The following is a 20,663-nucleotide window of genomic DNA, read 5'->3' on the forward strand; positions in this document are numbered from 1 at the left end:
ATGTCCCTGACTTCTCTCGATTTCAGACACTGTTATCTCTATAAGAGGTAACATATAGCATTTCTGTATTACATTAATATGTTCTCGTTCTCTCTCTCTCTCTCTCTCTCTCTCTCTCTCTCTCTCTCTCTCTCTCTCTCTCTCTCTCTCTCTTTCTCTCTCTCTCTCTCTCCTCAAAATCTGTGATGTACCTGTTAGCGGAGGCTTCATTGTAAAGGTGACTAAGTCTAAGAACCACACCACCCACAACCAATCACAGAAATGGCACAGAAATGGCATCAAGAAACCTAGGTCACACAGCAAAGGAAAGTAATAAATGTTGGAGGGGATGTGACATAATAGGGATACTAATACATTGCTGGTGGAGTTGTGAACTGATCCAACCATTCTGGAGGGCAATTTGGAATTAAGCCCAAAGGGCTTTAAAAGACTGCCTACCCTTTGATCCAACCATACCACTGCTGGGTTTGTACCCCAAAGAGATAATAATAAAAAGACTTGTACAAAAATATTTATAGCCACACACTTTGGGGTGGCAAAAATTGGAAAATGAGGGGATATCCTTCGATTGGGGAATGGCTGAACAAATTGTGGTATCTGTTGGTGATGGAATACTATTGTGCTCAAAGGAATGATGAACTGGAGGAATTCCATGTGAATTGGAAAGACCTCCAGGAACTGATGCAGAGTGAAATGAGCAGATCCAGGAGAACATTGTACACAGAGACGGATACACTGTGGTACAATTGAAAGTAATGGACTTCTCTACTAATAGCAATTCAAGGACCCAGGACAATTCTGAGTGACTTATGAGAATGAACACTATGCATATCAAGAGAAAAAACTGTGGGAGTAGAAACATAGAAGAAAAACAACTGCTTGATCACATGGGTCAATGGGGATATGATTGGGGATGTAGATTCTAAAAGATCACCCTAGTGCAAATATCTATAATATGGAAATAGGTCTTGATCAATGACACGTGTAAAACCCAGTGGAATTGCGCATTGGCTATGGGAGGGAAAGAATATGAATCATATAACCATAGAAAAATTTTCATAATTAATCAATAAAATAAAAATAAATTTTAAAAAAAGAAAGAAAGAAAACTAGGTCACAGAGATATGATTCTCTGAAAGGGGTTGACCCAAAGTTTCTGAAAAACATGCACTTTACCAAGAAACACAACAAGAAGGGGCTGAAGAAGATGGAGGCCAACAATGCCCAAGCCAGCAGAGGCCACCGAGGTTCTGAGCACCAAGGCCTCCAAGGCCAAGCTCCTCAGTCCCAAGATCTCCAAGGCCAATGACCGACATGCTAGCCATAAGATGGCCACCAACCATCTAAGCCCAAGGATTGGCATCATATGTCCAGACTCCAAGATCACAAAGACTGACTCCAAGGTTGCCAGAAGCACTGATTCCAAAGGTGCCAAGCCTTCTGACCCCAAGATCACCAAGTCTGACCCCAAGGCCACCAAATCTGGCTCCAAGGCCACTAAATCCGATACCAAGGTCACTAAGGCCACCAAGTCTGATTCTAAGGTTACAAAGCCCAGTGATGCCAAGGCTGCTAAGCCTGCTGAGTTCACTAACTCTAAGGGTGCCAAACCAAAAGATTCTGGGGCTAAAGCTTCTAGTCCCAAGCCTTTAAGGACTTGCTTGAAATCTAAACCACCACTTTTTTCTCAGCCAGGGTATGATTATTCACTATTTTGTGCAAATAAAGGAAATAGTGAGTCATAAGGGGAAAAAAACATAAATAAATAAATAAACAAACATACAAACAAATGAATGAATGAATAGATGTAACATATAAATAGATAGATAGATAGATAGATAGATAGATAGATAGATAGATAGATAAATAGATAGATAGATAGATAGATAGATAGATAGATAGATAGATAGATAGATGATAGATAAATAGATAGGTAGATAGATAGATAGATAGATAGATAGATAGATAGATAGACAGACAGACAGAGACAGAGAGATAGAGAGAGACAGAGATAGAGAGATAAAGAGATAGATAGAGACATAGATAGATAGATAGATAGATAGATAGATAGACAGACAGACAGATAGACAGATACATAAATGAGTAGAAATCAAATGAAATTTTTACAGTCTTGGGAATATGATTTGGCTCCTGAGCAAGGCTAGGTCTCCTGCCATTTCACTGGCGTCTGATGGTCACTCAATCATGAACTGGTCTGCACTAAAATCAATTTCTTGACAATTTTCTGAATATCAAATAAGACACCCCCTGGTTTGTCTCTTTGGCAGGTGTCTATAGGTAAAAAACAGTTTCTTATGGTGTCTCCTTTTCCCAGCCAATGATAGCATTGACTTAACACCCAGGCAGGACTGGAAGACAAAGTCTTTATGGCTGTATGTCATCTTGTTAAGGAAATACTTCCTCTATGTCAAATATATCAGAAATGTTCTTTAATAAGATTAATGACTTATATCTTGAAAGGATGAAATTTAAGTCAAGGCAACAAACATTTATTAAGCACCTAGGGTGTACCAAGTCCTGTGAAAAGTGCTAGGAATATGAAGAAAAGTCAGTCCCTGTCCTCAAGGAACTTCCAGGCTGAGAGCAAATATAGCATCTTATGCTTGAATTCAAAAAATCAGTTTCACACAACAAAGGAAGTATAACTAGATGGTTGATCTGAAAAAAGAATTCGAAGCCAAAAAAAATTTAATATAATCTTGGTCTTCACTAACATAGTCATAGCTTTGGAGTGTGGGGGGTCGAGAAAGATGGGAGTCCTCCTTCCTGTTGAACTGGTCTGACCACATCTGAAGCTTTGAGTTCAGTTCTATGAACTGCTTTTGAGGGAGGACCTCAAAAAGTTGAATATCCAGAGGGCAAATAAAATGGGAAAGGGCCTTGAGATCACGAAATATGAGTATTATCTTGAAGAAATGAGATATTTTGCCTAGAAAAAAGAAGACATAGAGTTGGGGAAGACTCACATTATAACTATCATTAAGTACTTGCCTTGAGGCTCAAGTTTTTCTTCTGATTTTGGATTTCCATTTCTTCCAAGAAATTTCTTTATAATTTATTTTTCAAGTATTGGGTTTATTTTCCCAAGCAGCTGACATAAACCATATGCCATAACTGGTAACGGCAATGGGTGACCCATACTTACTTCTCTTAGGAAACCCTGACAACATCCATTTTAATTTGTTGTAGTTCAGTCGTTTTCAGCTATGTCCAACTTTTCATAACTCCATTGGAGTTTTCTTGACAAAGATATCAGAATGGCTTGTCATTTCCTCTTCCATTTTACAGATGAGGAAACTGAGGCAAATGGGGTTAAGTGACTTGGCTGAAGTCACACAGCTACTAAGTGTCTGAAGCCATATTTTGAACTCAAGAAGATGAGTCTTCCTGACGGCATGCCCAGCATTCTATCCATTGCACCACTTAGATGCCCCTCAGTTCCCACCAGAGAATAGAATTCTGGACTCCCATGTTACAGGGTGAGGATACTTCCCACTATACAAATTAACATTCATTTTCACTACCTGCACACTGTTACTGTGATATCTTCCAAGACTTGTTTCCTATTGCTGCCCTATGGAAGAAGGTAGACTTGACCTGAAAGGATAGAATTAGGAATAATAGATAAAATTACTTAAGGACAATTCCTGAGTTGACACTGATTCGATGGACATTAGCCCTGACAATGATTAATCTTACCCAAAGGTTGAACGGGAAGCAATGGTTTTCCCCTAATTTGTGGTCTTAGCAAAAGCTGGACAACCATTTTTCAGGTATATCATAGAGGGGATTCTTTTTCAGGCATAGATCAGATTTGGTAGGTAGCTAAGTGGCACAGTAGACAGAGTGATAGACTTGGAGTCAGAAAGTCCTGAGTTCAAATTCTACCTCAGACACTCACTCATCAGTGAAACCCTGGACAAGTCAAGAAAACTCTTCTTTTCCTCCATTTCCTCATCTATAAAATGGGGATATTGATAGTAACCCTCCCAAAGTTGTTGTGAGGATCAAATGAAATAAAAGTTATAAAGCACTTAACATATAGTATTATATAAATGTTAATTATTTATTATTGTTGTTATTATTAAGAGTCTGAGGTCCCTTCCAGCCCTGAAACTCAAGAATCAACCAGATATTGAGAGCCAGGCCTACAGACGGGAGGTCCTAGGTTCAAATCCAGCCTCAGACACTTCCTAGCTGTGTGACCCTGGGCAAGTCACTTGACCCCCAGGGCCCTCCCTTACCACTCTTCCACCTAGGAGCCAATACACAGAAGTTAGGGGTTAAAAAAAATTAAAAAAAAAAAAAGAATCAACCAGATAGCACTCTTATTCTATAAATAAATAAAGAAAACTGGGTCACAGAGAACAAAAATGACTGAGATGAAAGAGGCAGGTAGGTGGCTCAGTGGATAGAGAGCCAGGCCTAGAAACGGAAGGTCCTGGGTTCAAATCTGACCTTAGAAACCATCTGTGTCATCCTAGGCAAGTTACTTAATCACCATTGCCCAGCCCTTACCATTCTTCTGCCATAGAATCAATGTTTAGTATTTATTCTAAGACAGAAGGTTTAAGGTTTGGTTTTGTTTTTTCTTTTTTAAGTGACAATACTGGGGAGTAGATTTCAGAAAGCTTTTAGAAAGATTTGTCTCAATTAGAGAAATGCAAATCAAAACAACTCTTAGGTACCACCTCACATCTAGCAGATTCGCTAACATGACAACAAAGGAAAGCAATAAATGTTGGAGGGGATGTGGCATAACAGGGACATTAATGCATTGCTGGTGCAGTTGTGAATTTTTTATTTTTAGAAAAATTTTCCATGGTTACATAATTCATGTTTTTACTTTACCCTTCACCCCCTCAATCCCTCCCTCCCCCCTCCATAGCTAACTCAAATTTCCACTGGTTTTAACATGTATGGTCAATTAAGACTTATTTCCAAATTGTTGATAGTTGCCTTGGTGTGGTAGTTTCAAGTCTACATCCCAATCATGTCTGCATCAACCCAAGTGTTCAAGCAGTTGTTTTTCTTCTGTGTTTCCTCTCCTATAGTTCTTCCTCTGAATGTGGGTAGCTTTCTTTACCATAAATCCCTCAGAATTGTCCTGGATCATTGCATTGCTGCTAGTATAGAAGTCCATTACATTCGAGTTTACCACAGTGTATCAGTCTCTATGCACAATGTTCTTCTGGTTCTGCTTCTTTCACTCTGCATCACTTCCTGGAGGTCTTTCCAGTTCACATGGAATTCCTCCAGTTTATTATTCCTTTTAGCACAATAGTATTCCATCACCCGCATATACCACAGTTTGTTCAGCCATTCTCCAATTGAAGGACATTCCCTCCTTTTCCAGTTTGTTGCCACCACAAAAAGCGCAGCTATAAATATTTCCGTACAAGTCTGTTTATCTACGATCTCTTTGGGGTACAAACCCTGCAATGCTATGGCTGGATCAAAGGGCAGGCAGTCTTTTAGAGCTCTTTGGGCATAGATCCAAATTGCCATCCAGAATGGCTGGATCAGTTCACAGCTCCACCAGCAAAGCATTAATGTCTCAATTTTGCCACATCCCCTCCAACATTCATTACTCTCCCCTGCTGTTATTTTAGCCAGTCTGCTGGGTGTGAGGTGATACCTCAGAGTTGTTTTGATTTGCATTTCTCTAATTATTAGAGATTTAGAACACTTTCTCATGTACTTATTGATACTTTTGATTTCTTTACCTGAAAATTGCCTATTCATGTCTCTTGCCCATTTATCACTTGGGGAATGGCTTGATTTTTTTATACAATTGATTTAGCTCTTTGTATATTTGAGTAATTAGACCTCTGTCAGAATTTTTTGTTATAAAGATTTTTTCCCAGTTTGTTGTTTCCCTTCTGATTTTGGCTGCATTATTTTTGTTTGTACAAAAACTTTTTAACTTAATATAATCAAAATTTTTTATTTTACATTTTGTAATTTTCTCTAACTCTTCCTTGGTTTTAAAATCTTTCCTTTCCCAGAGATCTGACAAGTATACTATTCTGTGTTCGCCTAATTTACTTACAGTATCCTTCTTTATATTCAAGTCTTTCACCCATTCTGAGTTTATCTTGGTGTAGGGTGTGAGATATTAATCTAAACCTAATCTCTCCCATATTGTTTTCCAATTTTCCCGGCAGTTTTTGTCAAATAGTGGATTTTTGTCCCAAAAGTTGGGCTTTTTGGGTTTATCAGACACTGTTTTGCTGACGTCACTTACCCCAAATCTATTCCACTGATCCTCCCTTCTGTCTCTTAGCCAGTACCATATTGTTTTGATGACTGCTGCTTTATAGTATAGTTTAATATCTGGTACTGCTAAGCCACCTTCCTTCATGTTTTTTTTTCATTATTTCCCTTGATATTCTTGATCTTTTGTTCTTCCAAATAAACTTTGTTATATTTTTTTCTAATGCATTAAAAAAGGGTTTTGGTAGTTTGATAGATATGGCACTAAAATAAATAAATTAATTTGGGTAGAATGGTCATTTTTATTATGTTAGCTCATCCTACCCATGAGCACTCAATGTTTTTCCAATTTTTTAGATCTAGTTTTACTTGTTTGGAAAGTGTTTTGTAGTTATGTTCATATAATTCCTGTGTTTATTTTGGTAGCTAGATTCCTAAATATTTTATATTGTCTAGGGTGATTTTAAATGGTGTTTCTCTTTGTAACTCTTGCTGCTCTAATGTGTTGGAAATATATAGAAATGCTGATGATTTATATGCATTTATTTTGTATCCTGCTACTTTGCTAAAGTTGTTGATTATTTCTACTAGCTTTTTAGTTGATTATCTAGGATTTTTTAAGTAAACCATCATATCATCTGCAAAGAGTGATAGCTTAGTCTCCTCATTGCCTATTTTAATACCTTCAATTTCTTTTTCTTCTCTAATTGCTACTGTTATGTTTCTAGTACAATGTTGAATAATAGAGGTGATAATGGGCATCCTTGTTTCACTCCTGATCTTATTGGGAAGGCTTCTAATTTATCCCCATTGCATATGATGCTTGTTGATGATTTAAGATATATACTGTTTATTATTTTTAGGAAGGGTCCTTCTGTTCCTATACTTTCTAGTGTTTTCAGTAGGAATGGATGCTGTATTTTGTCAAAGGCTTTTCCAGCATCTATTGAGATAATCATGTGGTTTTTGTTGGTTTGCTTGTTGATATGGTCAATTATGTGGATGGTTTTCCTAATGTTGAACCAATTGTGGTATCTGTTGGTGATGGAATACTATTGTGCTCAAAGGAATGATGAACTGGAGGAATTCCATGTGAACTGGAATGACCTCCAGAAACTGATGCAGAGTGAAAGGAGTAGATTCAGGAGAACATTGTACACAGAGAATGATCCAGGACAATTCTGAGGAACTTATGAGAAAGAACACTATCAACAGTCAGAGGAAGAACTGTGGGAATAGAAAAAAAAAAAAACAGAAGAAAAACAATTGCTTGAACACATGGATTAATGGGGATATGATTGTGAATGTAGACTCTAAACGATCACCCTAGTGCAATTATCAATAATATGGAAATAGGTCAAACCTATCAAAAATAGGAAATAGGAAATGATCAATGATACATGTAAAACCCAGTGGAATTGTGCATCAGCTACCGGGGGTGGGGGGGCTTGGAGGGGAGGGAAAGAACATGAATCATGTGACAATGGTGAAAAAAAATCATTAATTAATTAAAACTTTGCAATTAAAAACTAAAATAAAAATGAATGGATTAAAATGTCTGATAAAATAAAAAAGTTATAGAAAGAATAAAAAAAAGAAGCGTCTCATTTCTAGATCATACAACCAATAAAATAGAAGATGAGACATTTTTCTCCAGGTGTAACTAGAAAACTTATAAAATAAATTAAAAATGAGAAAAAGTTTTAAAGGAATTCTATGCTTAAGTTAGAGCAATTATAGATAGCTCTTTCCACAGGATAAGAATCCAAAATGCCCAACAAGATCACAGAAGCATTATGAACCAACATAGTAGAGAACGATAATCTTTAACATTCACTCAGCACTCCTTTGCTCCACTAGCCTCAGTCACACTTGGGCTTTGGTATAGGGACCTAATCAAGGTGCTACCAACATAAACCACCCCAGTCTTTCCTTAGAGTCCTTTTGCCAGGAGGATCAGATGTCCAATCTGGCCAACTATGGATGGAGAGCCTTGTAGATAAGGGGGACAGGTGTTGGGGCCATTGTATTTCTCTCCTGCTTGTGGTGGCCTGTAAATCAGGGAACCCCAAGGTGGCAGAAATGCTACCTAGAATACATGCTCTGCCTTTTCCCAAGTGTGCAAAAAATGGTAGACATTGACTCAGCTGATTAATCAGTGTCAGGAACTGGATTAGGTTGCTGTCATGCAGGACTGCCCTGGGACTTACCAACAGAGGGCTGGAACTGAACTGGGATCAGTGCTACTTTGGGTAGGATCTGAAGTCAGTTAAAAGTAAATTCCCTACCATTAGCGGAGGCTGAGACAGCTTTGAGGTCCAGATCTAGGAACAAACCCAACCTCAAAGTGGGAGGTGTCTGAAAGTAAATGACAAGGTAATATGGGATTGGGGAAGACTGAAACCACAGAAGATCTCAGGAAGAAGAAAATTGACTTAAAAACCTAGAGCATGAATAGATAAACCAATATGGAAAATCCTAAAGTTAGAAAAGAAAATGAGTACCAAGACATCTAAAAGATTACAAATGTCTCTAAATAAATATAATAAAATAGAGGAAATTAAAATAGCACCTGATAAAACACAGAGAGCACCATAAATTCCCAAACACAGAGCACAGTGAGATATTCCAGAATGGCTCAAGGGAGAAATCAGAGTCTTGATAAAAGTTAAACAAATGATCCTGGGGTCAGGAAGAACTGAATAAGTGTTTTCCACACATTTACTATGTATGTGACTCTGGGCAAGTCACTTAATTGCTCTTTGCCTTAGTTTCCTCATCTGTAAAATGGGGATAATAATGGCACATACTTTTATGGGTTGTTGTAAGAATCAAATCAGATATTTGTGAAGCACTTTACAAACCTTAAAATACTATATACTGTGCTATATCAATGCTAGTTATTATTATTTAATGTGGCAGAATTTATAAGCTGCATAGCAGAAATAATAAGAAGCTATAAATCTTTACAAACATATTAGAAATATAAATGTCCTAAAGTAAAGGACAATCTGGAAGAAGAAAAGCAAAAGAAAATATTTCTATATAAGCAAAACACATCAACCTTGAAGACAAAATCTTTAGACTATTTAAGGATCATAGATCTCCCAGAACACAAGAAGCCAAAATAAACACTATTATTTTAAAAAAAAAAAATAATACAGAGGGCAGCTTTGAGACTCAATAGAAAAAGGACCGGACCTGAAGATAGGAGGTCTTTGGTTCAAAGCTGGCCTCAGACACTTCCTGGCTGTGGGACCCTGGCCAAGTCATTTAACCCCATTCTTATCACTTCTACTTTGGAATCAATACTTAATATTAAGTCTAAAACAGAAAGAAAAGGTGTTTTTTTTTTTAAATTAGAAAAAGAATTACTATAAGTAACCTTAGCAGAAAAAGAAGCACCAGTCAATTAAAAGAATACCCAAATCACCTACACCCAAACACACACAAAAGCCCCATCTTCCAAGTCCAAGGTACTTAATGATTAAACTTAACAATGGCAATGACAAACAATAAATTCTGCATGGAATCAGAAAAGAGAGTTTCAGACATAAAGTAAAAGAAAGAAGCTCCCACACAACAAGGATACTTATCCCTCCGTCTTCTCTTTCATAACATGACATCTTTGTAAAATGGCTCTACAGAGTGCAGCAGGGATTTGGACTTGTCTCTGTACCACTTAATATTTTTTATCAGTGACTTGGATAAATCAGAGATGGCATATTTATTGAGTCTAAAGGTGATGAAAAGCTGAGGGCCAGAGGACAGGTTAGATCAATGATGGGCAACCTTTTGACCTTGTTGTGTCAAAATTCACCAAAAAGCAGAGCATAACTTGGGTGGTGTGTCACTTCAAGAAAAAAAACATAATTTCACAATATTTGTAGTCTAAATGTATAATCGTAATATATAACTGTATTTAATAAACCAAAAAAAACATAATTTCACAATATTTGTAGTCTAAATGTATAATCGTAATATATAACTGTATTTAATAAACCAAAAACTAATTATTTAAGTTACCTTCTTAGTGACTTCTTTGTTGATCTGTCAGTTCTTTTGTTGGTCTTCATATTATTTAACCTGTGTGGGGTGCTGTGAACTAAGATAAGTGAGGGGGAGGGGAATTCTTTGACTAACCTGCCTATTAGTGACTTTTTTGTTGCTGAATTTCATTGGCTAATGAAAATTCATTTAACATGATTGAGGATGTAGACTTGAAACAACCACACCAATGCAACTATGACACATGTTAAAACCAGTGGAAATGTACGTCAGCTATGGGGGGGGGCGCAATTTTGAAGGGGGGGTCAAGGGGAAAGTAAAAACATGAATCATGTAACCATGGAAATTTTTTATAAAAAATAAAATATTTTTTTTTTAGACCCTTAACTTCGGTGTATTGTCTCATAGGTGGAAGAGTGGTAAGAGTGGGCAATGGGGGTCAAGTGACTTGCCCAGGGTCACACAGCTGAGCCCGGATTTGAACCTAGGACCTCCCGTTTCTAGGCCTGACTCTCCATCCACTGAGCTACCCAGCTGCCCCAAAAATAAAATATTTTTAAAAAAATAAAAAATAAATAAAAAACATTGGGACAATACGTTCCATTCTGTTAAAAAGAAAAGAAAAGAAAAGACAATTCATTTAGCCACTAAATCTTCAATTGAAGGTTGGTATTTTGTACACTTCAAGCCCAAGCAAGCGCTACTAACTTTATCCGTCAATCTGTTTCTCTTATTGGTTTTGATATTATTTAATCGGTTCCAGGCACTCCAGATTTCCTGTTCGTAGTGGCACTCCTCTTGATTCTCCAAGTGGCACCTTTCCAGATTCTTAAGCTTTGACCTCAAGTCAACAAACACCCAGATGCTGTCTTGAAATTCTGCAAGTTGCATCTCCAATGATCAGTTTGCATCCATTGGAAACCATTTAATTCCAAACTACTGTAGACTACTACATCAGGATACTTAATTATTTTCATGGTCTGTTCTAGGCTTCTAAATTGATTAAATCTATCACTGAACTGGTCAAGAATGAGTCTAAAACATGCTGGTACTTTATATGAAAGAGTTCCATTTCATTTTGTATAGCTGCACTGGCCTTCTCAAAATACTTTGTTACTCGAGGAAAATACTTATAAGTTTTAGTTTCTACATCTTGCTTGAAAATTTTAAGTTTACTTTCAAAAGCTTTTATGAATCCAAACATAATGTCAATACTTTTGCCAAAACCTTGTAACTTTAAATTCAGTTCATTAATATGAACAGAGAGATCTGTAAAAAATATCAGGGTGTTGACCTACTTATCATTGAGCTGAGGAAAGTTTCCCAGATCCTTATCTTCAAGAAATACCTTAATTTCTTCAAAGCACTCCACAAAGCACTCAAGAACTTTGCCTCAGCTCAGCCATCTTACATTATTGTACATCAGCAGTCCACTGTAGATGAAACCAATCTCCAGTAAAAGTACAGAAAATTCTAGCTCGTGAAGGGGGTGAGCAGCTATTAAACTAACTCTTTTTGTAACAACTGACATTAAGTCATTTAAGTCGGTGAATCCTGCCTTGGCACAGAAAGCCTCCTGATGGATAATACAATGAAAAGGAATAATCAGATGTCCAATAGCTTCCGTAAACAATTTGACAAATCCAAATTTTTTCCCCACCATGTTTGGTGCCCCATCTGTCATCAGTGACACAACTTTAGAGGTATCAATGCTTAGGTCACAGAATGTTTGTATAACAACCTTACATATTTCATTTCCTGATGTACTTGTTGGCACTGATACTAACTTTATCAACTCTTCTCTCATTGTGAGACCATCAGAATATCAACCAATAATGTCCAACTGAGCATGTGATATAACATCAGTAGTTTCATCAAGAGAGATTGAAAAATATTTTCAATTATTTATGTCTCTCTTTAATTAATGTTGTACATTTGTGTTCAGTCTCATTCAGGCTTTTATGGTATTTCTACTGAATGGTAACTCAGATATTCTCTTCTTAATAATTGTATCTTTATTCTGCATATTGTGAAATAGAACTGGTGCACATCTTAGGAGAGTTTCTTTAATAAATTTTCCCTCACTGAGTGCTTTTCCATGCTGAGCTATAGAGTGAGTAATGCTCAAACTTGAAGATGTTAAATCTGTAGAGCCTTTTACAAATTTAAGGATGGATGTCAAAATCTATTTATCATCTCCAGATAATCTGATAAGGACAGCTTAGCTGATAAAGAAAGAGACGGGAGACAATCTTGACTGTCAGCTCATAGCTGCTTCTCTGAAGTGCCATTGAGTCACAAGTTTATTATATATGAAAATTCAAAATCCCTTTGACCCAGAAGAACAGAGAGAGTTTTACAGCTGCGCAGAATTGCAGTTTCAATTTAGACAATACAAAGAGGCTTCAGAAGCTTCAAGGTGTAGATAAGAACCAAGCTGGACTTTCAGCTATCTTGTTATCTGCAAGCTAAGTCTGGGAATATTTTGCTAGGATGGGAAGCCCCTGAATTTTTGGCCTACCTCTGAAACCCAGCAGCTGCATTCCTGACCAAAGGAGAGAATGTTAATCTCTTGACTGTTGCTTTGCTAAGGACTTAAAGTTTTCCAATAAGACTAGAATGCTTTTCCAATAAGAAAAGGTATGGATCATAAAAGGGGTCAAAAGAGGAGTCTTAGATTTCTATCCATTTTGTAAAAGGGAATCCTTTGTTCTCTTTGCCTAGTTGGAGTTAACACTTTGGTTGGCAATAACTTTGAATTGACACAAGCTTGAATTAGGTGGAGGAGCTTGAAAACCACTTAGTGAATTCATACCTCACCTAGTAATAGGTGAGAAGCCAACAAGACACTTGGAGAGCTCCACTCTTTTTTCTAACTCAAACAGTCAGAAACTTGTTCACCCCCTCAGAAAGTGTGAACCCTTTCAATGAGCATTCATACCTCAGAAGGTGCAAACTAGTTCCCACAAAGACCATCCCCTGGACAGTGCTAGATAATTTGGAAGCTGTGATTGGCCCTTGTGAAAATGCGCAGGGACAGGAAACCACTATAAAAGCCATGATGGCAGTCTGGTAGAGGAGGCTGGTGAAAGGCTGGTGAAGGCCTCTGGAGAAGGAAGTCTTCTGGCTGAGTCTTCTAGCTTTCCTGGTTATAGAGGAGTGCTGGCTGGGACCCTGAGACCTTGGTGAGACTACTCTCAATATCTTCTTTGGAATTCCACATGGTGAATTTAAAGACCGAATCTTCTTGAACTTCTCTTAAGAAACGTCCCTCTAATAGAGACTCTGTGAACAAAGCTTTGCTTCATTGACCTCTGGCCCTCTGGCCCACTGACTCTCGGATGAGGGTTAATTAGATTTACCTAGGGGATCATAGCAATTTACCTATTGTGTTAGAGTCTTATTTCCTTATTTCCTCTCTCTCTTCTTAATTGTAAATAAACTTCCATAAAAGTCAATTTTGACTTGAAATTATTCTTAATTGAGGATTGATAATAGTTCAATCCTCTGGCAACCATCTTTTAATATATTGAACCAAAGGGGGGGAAAAACCCCTTTTTCCCCCTTACAATTTGAGGCTGTTTCTCTTATTGGCTTCCCACAGATGTAATTAGATTGGCTCTTCTAAAGGTGTAATTGCCTGGAAATATATTCTTTCCTTTCATCCTCACTTTTTTTCAAGAGCTGGGAATGATTACTTTCAAAATGTCTATTTATATTCCACATTCTGCTTACTACCGTTTCAGTACATAGAAAGCAAAATGATCTGCCATTTTTTTTCTATAAGGGCCATACGTCTCGTTCCATGTCTCTTGAAAGGGTCAGCTACTGCTACTACCACTTCATTTACTTAACCTTAAATTTTTATTTTGGGGATCCTCCATCAGGAAGGCAGTGACAGAAGATAGAATTATAGATAGCCTGTTAGCCCTGCAGGCAATTAAGGGTCAACTAGCCTAACTGACCACAAGATGGTACATGTAACTGTCTTTTAGGAAAGGGCAGGGTTAATAAGCAGGAATAGGGGCTAATAAGGATGCACAACAGTCATAGCGGTGAAAGGGAGTCTGGACTATGCTGCAAGATGGCGTTCCTTACGTTAATTAAGATGGCTGCCACTATTTCTAATGGTGGTACCCATAGCACAGGTCCTCGCCTCCCCCAGCCTCCCCCTCACTTATCTCAGTAATGATGGTCAATTAGCAATCCACAACATCCCGGAACAGTAGATTGGATGATGCTTGCTGGCAATGGCGATCCCAGGGTCCCCAGAGATGCGTCCCCCACAGCATTCCACTGCTCCACTGGCCAGAAGTAAGGCCGGAAGTCCCAGAACTGGACACTCTGTGCCAGAGTTCTGTCGTTTTGGTCTACACACCTCCGGCACAGAGCATCTACACTACACCACAACAAATGTTTCATCCTCGGCAGGCGGCCCCAGACTTCTCTGTACACAGCCACATGCAGCCGCGTGTCATTGAAAATGGCTACACGTGTCATAGGTTTGCCATCAGGGGATTAGATGAACAGAATCAGGAACCTAAAAGACCTTGATAGGATCAAACCTAGAACTAAATTTCTTAAAATCAAATTACGCAGGAATAAATAAGAAAGTTTTCCTACTTTGTTTCAAAAAGTCAATTTCACGAATGTGTAAGGTGACAGAAGTATGGCTAGAGAAGAGAGCCTGAAAAAGCCTAGAGCTTCCTCTGGGCTAAGAACTCCAAATGACTAAGAATGTGATCTGGAAACTCAAAAAGCCAACATATTTTTGTTTTTAACTTAAGCCCTTAACTTCTATCTGACAATTAATACTATGTATTGGTTCCAAAGTCCAAAAGCATTAAGGGCTAGGCAATGTGAGTTAAGTGACCTGTCCAGGATCATTCAGTTAAGAAGTGTCTCGGGTCATATTTGAACCCAGAACCTCAAACCACTAAGCCACCTAGTTGCCTCCAAGACAATATATATTTTAAACCAAATGAAGAGAGATACAACATCTAGAGAGTAGTTCTGTGGCACTCTGCCTTGGTTGGTCCATATCTCAAGTATTGTCTTCAGAGCTGAGAGTCACATTTTCTTTTTTTAAAACCCTCACCTTCTGTCTTGGAGTCATCACTGTGTATTGGCTCCAAGGCAGAAGAGCGGTAAGGGTAGTCAATGGTGGTCAAGTGACTTGCCCACGGTCACACAGCTAGGAGGTGTCTGAAGCCAGATTTGAACCCAGGACCTCCCATCTCTAGACCTCTCTCTCAATCCACTGAGCTACCCAGCTGCCTGCCCCCTGAGAGTCACATTCTGAGCAGGGCTTGATAAGTATCCAGACAAGGGCACAGAATGGCTCCAAGATCACTCTACATTTAGTTACATTGCAGGAACTGGGGATGTTTAGACTGGAAAAGAGAAGACTTAGGTGGGAAATACCACCTGTCTCTCAGTATTTACAGGGCTGTCATGTCAAAGAAAGATTAGATGAGTTTTTCTTGGCCCCAGAGAGCACAACTAGGAGCAATGGAGAAAAGTTGGAATTCATGCCAGGAAAACTTTCCTAGCAATCAGAACTGTGCAGAAATGGAGTGGCTGCTGCGGGAGGCAATGGGATTCGTCCTCCTCCTCTCTGGAGGTCTTCAAACAGAAACTGGGTCGCCATTTGCTGGGCATATCATCTCCAGGGTTCTCAGTCGGGTATGGTTTGGAAGACATGGCTCTGAGGTCCCTTCCAACTCTGGCTTCCTGTTGGGCATCCGCAGTGCCACCACTGAGTGCCACAACTTCTTCCTTCCCAAACCGCTTGGAGCTAGGAACCAGGCATGGAAAGTCAATTAAAATTCAGCCATTTAATTCCAAAAACATTTCTTAAGCATCTACTCAGAGAGGCTTCTCAATCTAGTAAAGAGATCCTCTCCTGTAATGAGGGAAATTGCCACAAAATGAGAGAACAGAGCAAAGGGCTGGGGAGTGGGTTCCTTCTCCGGCGTTGGGGAACTAAAAGATCCATCCCGCCTGAGCAGTATCGCCTTGCTAGAACCCTTCAGATGTAATCTGGGAGAAGAGCAATGGAATTCAAATAAACTAAGATTCTCTTTGTAGAGCAATAAGTACTGAGTCTGGCTTTAGAAATGGTTCACCCACTGTCAGTTCAACCCGTATTTTATTAAGCTCCTTCCATGTGTCGCCCATGGGGTTAGTCCCCAGAGATATAAAGCCCAATGGGCAATCTACTGCAGAGGATGGAGGAATGGGCTGGGCAGGGCTGGGGGAGCAGGCAAGAAGACCTAAGTCCTTAACTCCCTTCTCACATTTACTGGCTGTGCCACTATTTACTCTGTGCCTCAGTTTCTTCATCTGTAAAAGAGGTTAAAAACTCGTGCCTCCTTTCCTGGGTTATTATGAGGCTCAAGAGAAATAAAGTTTGTTTGGCACTCTGTAAAAGCGCTTATTATCAACACATATTTTTCTGTCTCCTCACAGCTGCTCTAGACCAGTAGGTAAGTCGAGGCACAGAAAAATCCACCCTCCCCCATTTTATGGGTGCAAAGCTACTTCTCCCCAGCACAGTAGGGAAAGAACAAGGCTACTTTTCTCCATCCCCACCACCACCTCCCTTACCCCCTATTGGTCTGAAGGGGCTCTCCACCTGGTTTGAATCATTCAGACTTTGCAAGGAAGAAAAAGTCTTTCTGAGCCAAACTGAGAAAGAAGCCTGCCAGCAAGTCTTGCCTCCCTCCTCCGAGGCTCCAGAGCCTCTCAACAGGGGGAGGAGTCACAACTCACCAGTGTCCTCCGCAGAGGGCAGCAAAAAAAAAAAAAAATTAAATGAATAAATAAAATTTTTCTCCAAAATTTGGAAGAAAAAAAAAAGTTTTCTCTGCTGTAGGTTGCTTAGAGTGCCCTCGTGTGCCTGGATGTTGTCATGACATGACAAGGCTTTGCTATCCCATCTCTGGTTTTCACCAAGTCCTAGAAAGAAGTCATTCTCTTCTCCTTGGTTCAAAGGCCTCCCAGAAACCCCCGAGGGGGCACAAGAGCCCCTGGGACGGTGGAAGAAGCCAGCATCCCAGAACAATAAACACAGTAACCCGAGCAGCAGGCAGTAAAGGGGACATTTAGAGTCATTCAAGAATATGGGTTCGAGGGGCAGCTGGGTAGCTCAGTGGAGTGAGAGTCAGGCCTAGAGACGGGAGGTCCTGGGTTCAAACCCGGCCTCAGACACTTCCCAGCTGTGTGACCCTGGGCAAGTCACTTGACCCCCATGGCCCACCCTTACCACTCTTCCACCTATGAGACAATACACTGAAGTACAAGGGTTAAAAAAAAAAAGAGTAAAAAAAAAAAAAAGGATATGGGTTCGAATCCAAACGCAGCTATTTACTAACTGTGTCATCCTCAGTTCGTCTCTTAACATCTCTGGAAACCTCAGATTCCCCTTGTGTAAAAAAAAAAGAAGAAGAAGAAGCAGGGGACGGGGTGGGCTCTGAAATCCCTTCCATGTCAGACTCTAGGACCGGATGCCATCATAATCACCATTTTTTATGTCTGTTTTACAAAGGGTGTGACCTAAGTTATCTCATCTGAGCCTCACAGCAACATGTGAGGGCGGTGAGACTATTACCCCATTTTACAGATGAGGAAACTGAGGCTGAGAAAGATCTGCTCGAAAGACCAAGCATAGGAGGTAAGAGTCAAATCCCAAAAGAATATTGGCAGCCCAACTCAGACAATTTGTAATGATCCTTCTTGGTTCAAGAGAGCAGATGATAAAGTGTATTTCTGTAGAGAGGCGGAGGACGAAGGCAAATGGAACGTTGATGCCGTGTCTGTGTCGATTCAATAAACCCTGAATAAAGCACCTACTATGTGCCAGGCACTGTGCTAAGGGCTGGGGACACAGAAGAAGGCAAAAGGCAATCCCTGTCCTCCGGGAGCTGCTTGTCTAATAGGAGAGGCAACAGCCAGTTATGAGTGTTTTTCTTTGTTACCCATCCTGGGTTCAGTAAGGAGGGATCCCGGGAAATGGCTGGTGTGAAATCGTGAAAAGCAGCCATTTTCCAATGTACTGAACATGAGAGAGAGGCAGGAAAGGCCATCAGAGTTGATTTCCTAAGGAACAGAGAGGGAGCTCGAGCAGTCCAGAAGTTCCTTTTCGAGTGTTTGAATGCTCTGCCGTGTTATTATTTATCCTTCTCCTTTTCTGACTTGGTGGCAGTGTTTGGAACACACTGAACAGGGAGCAACAGCACCCTCCGCTCAGAGAATAACGAAAGCTAGCAGATATAGAAATCTTTTTTTTTTTTTTTTAACCCTTAACTTCTGTGTATTGGCTCCAAGGCAGAAGAGTGGTAAGGGTGGGCAATAGGGGTCAAGTGACTTGCCCAGGGTCACACAGCTGGGAAGTGTCTGAGTCCAGATTTGAACCCAGGACCTCCCGTCTTTAAGCCTGGCTCTCCATCCACTGAGCTACCCAGCTGCCCCCAACATAGAAATCTTTAAGAGTGATTTATAGACATTATCTCATTCTATAGACAGTCACCTTGGGAAGCAGGACCTCTTATTAACTCTATTTTACAGATGAGGAAACTGAGGCAGACAAGCTAACTGACTTGCCCAGGGTCACACAGCTAAGTGACTGTCTCTAGGGTCAGCACTCTCTCTGCTGGACCAATCACCCACCTCTAACAAGGTTGTAGATGCTGAGTGCTAGGTTTGAAGTCAGAAAACCAATGGGAGACGTGCCTTCAGCACTCAGCAGCGGGGCGACTCTGGTCAAGGCTCTTGTGGAGTGTGTTTCCCATCCGTAAAACACAAGTAAGACCGCTCGAGTGCCCACCTCCCAGCACTGTTAGGAGAGTCTCACCAACCGTAAACCATTATGGGGGGCAGCTGGGGAGCTCAGTGGTTGGAGAGTCAGGCCTAGAGACAGGAGGTCCTGGGTTCAAATCCGGCCTCAGACACTTCCCAGCTGTGTGACCCTGGGCAGGTCACTTGACCCCCATTGCCTACCCTTACCACTCTTCCACCTAGGAGCCAATACACAGGATTGACTCCAAGACGGAAGGTGAGGGTTAAAAAAGAAAAAATCATAAACCATCATGGAAACGAAGTGCCTTTTTCTCAGAGGTCCTTCCCACCCTCGTCCTCGGCGAATTTCCCAGGCCAGGCAGAGATGGGGTCTTCCTACGAGACACAGCCCAGCTCCAAGGCCCTGGGAAGCCCCAGCACACCCCTGCGGAATGCACCAGCCTCATTCCCTAAAGCACAACGTCCTTACAGCCTGTGCTCTGATTACTACCCCCAGGAGTGGGTCAAAGAGGCTCGTCCTTCACTCAAGAACTCGAGACTCTCGACTTGTGGCTGTTGCTCCGTCAACTCCATGACGCCATGAACGTGGCTCTCCGGGAGCTTTTCTCGGCAAGGATGCTGCAGCGATTTGCCATTTCCTTCTCCAGTGGGTCCAGGGGACGAGTGACTCGTACCACTAAGAGAACCCATCCGAGATAACCAATGCACGCGCATCTATTTGATGTCTTATGTGCTGTGACGGGCCCTGGGGGGCCAGAGACAATTCCAGTAACACATACGCAGTCAACCAATAGACCTGTGAGCATTTATCAAGTCCCTACTGGATGCTTCACATCGGAGATACAAAGTTAAAAAAAATGACTGAATTCTGACCCTTGAAACCTTCATAATCTACTCGAGGGAAATAACACATACAAAATACATCGAGACATTTATTAAGCACCTATTGTATATGTGTGTATATATAATATATGTATATTTATATATAATTGTATATTATATCACATGTATATAATATACAAATATATAAACATATAAAATAAGTTTATATATAATTTATGAATATAAATATTTATATATAATTGTATATTTAAGTATCATATATAAATATGCAAATACATAAAATATATTAAAATAAATTTATATATAATATATAAATATAAATATTTATATATATAATTGTATCTATAAATATACATATATATTGTACACACACACACACACACACACAAGGTCCTGGATTAATCCAAACCAAAATGAAATAGTCTCTTTCCTCAGGAAGCCACGTGCAATTAGTAACAGCTCACATTTCCGTAGCACCTACTGCCCTAAATATGATCTTATTTGAGCCTCATGACAACCCTAAGAGGTTGCTCTTGTTATTCCCATTTTATGGTTAAGGAAACTGAGGCAAACAGAGATTAAGTGACTTGTCCAGGCTCACACTAGTAAACAATAAGGGTCTGAGTTCTTCAGGCCTTCCTGACTTCAGTCCTGGAGCTTTCCAGGCTGTCTAAGTGTGAATAGAGGAAGAGCTACGAATATCTGTGCATATATGCATGCCTACTGTGTACATTAGTGGTTCCCAAACTTTCTGGCCTACCTGCTGCCCCCTTTCC

At 40.0% G+C, this 20,663-nt stretch overlaps 1 protein-coding gene and 1 pseudogene across 1 annotated transcript in view; both read left to right on the forward strand.

The window, feature by feature from the left end:
* On the forward strand, window positions 1-19,627 carry LOC123233084 (annotated as a pseudogene).
* STC1 (stanniocalcin 1) overlaps window positions 19,624-20,663 on the forward strand; it is a 22,878-nt gene continuing 21,838 nt past the window's right edge. Inside the window, exon 1 of the mRNA XM_044659260.1 lies at window positions 19,624-19,714. Coding sequence (XP_044515195.1) covers window positions 19,624-19,714 — 91 coding nt within the window. The remainder of the gene's footprint in view (window positions 19,715-20,663) is intronic.

This window comes from Gracilinanus agilis, chromosome 2 (assembly GCF_016433145.1).
Source record: "Gracilinanus agilis isolate LMUSP501 chromosome 2, AgileGrace, whole genome shotgun sequence".
In the NCBI taxonomy this organism is placed as follows: domain Eukaryota; kingdom Metazoa; phylum Chordata; class Mammalia; order Didelphimorphia; family Didelphidae; genus Gracilinanus; species Gracilinanus agilis.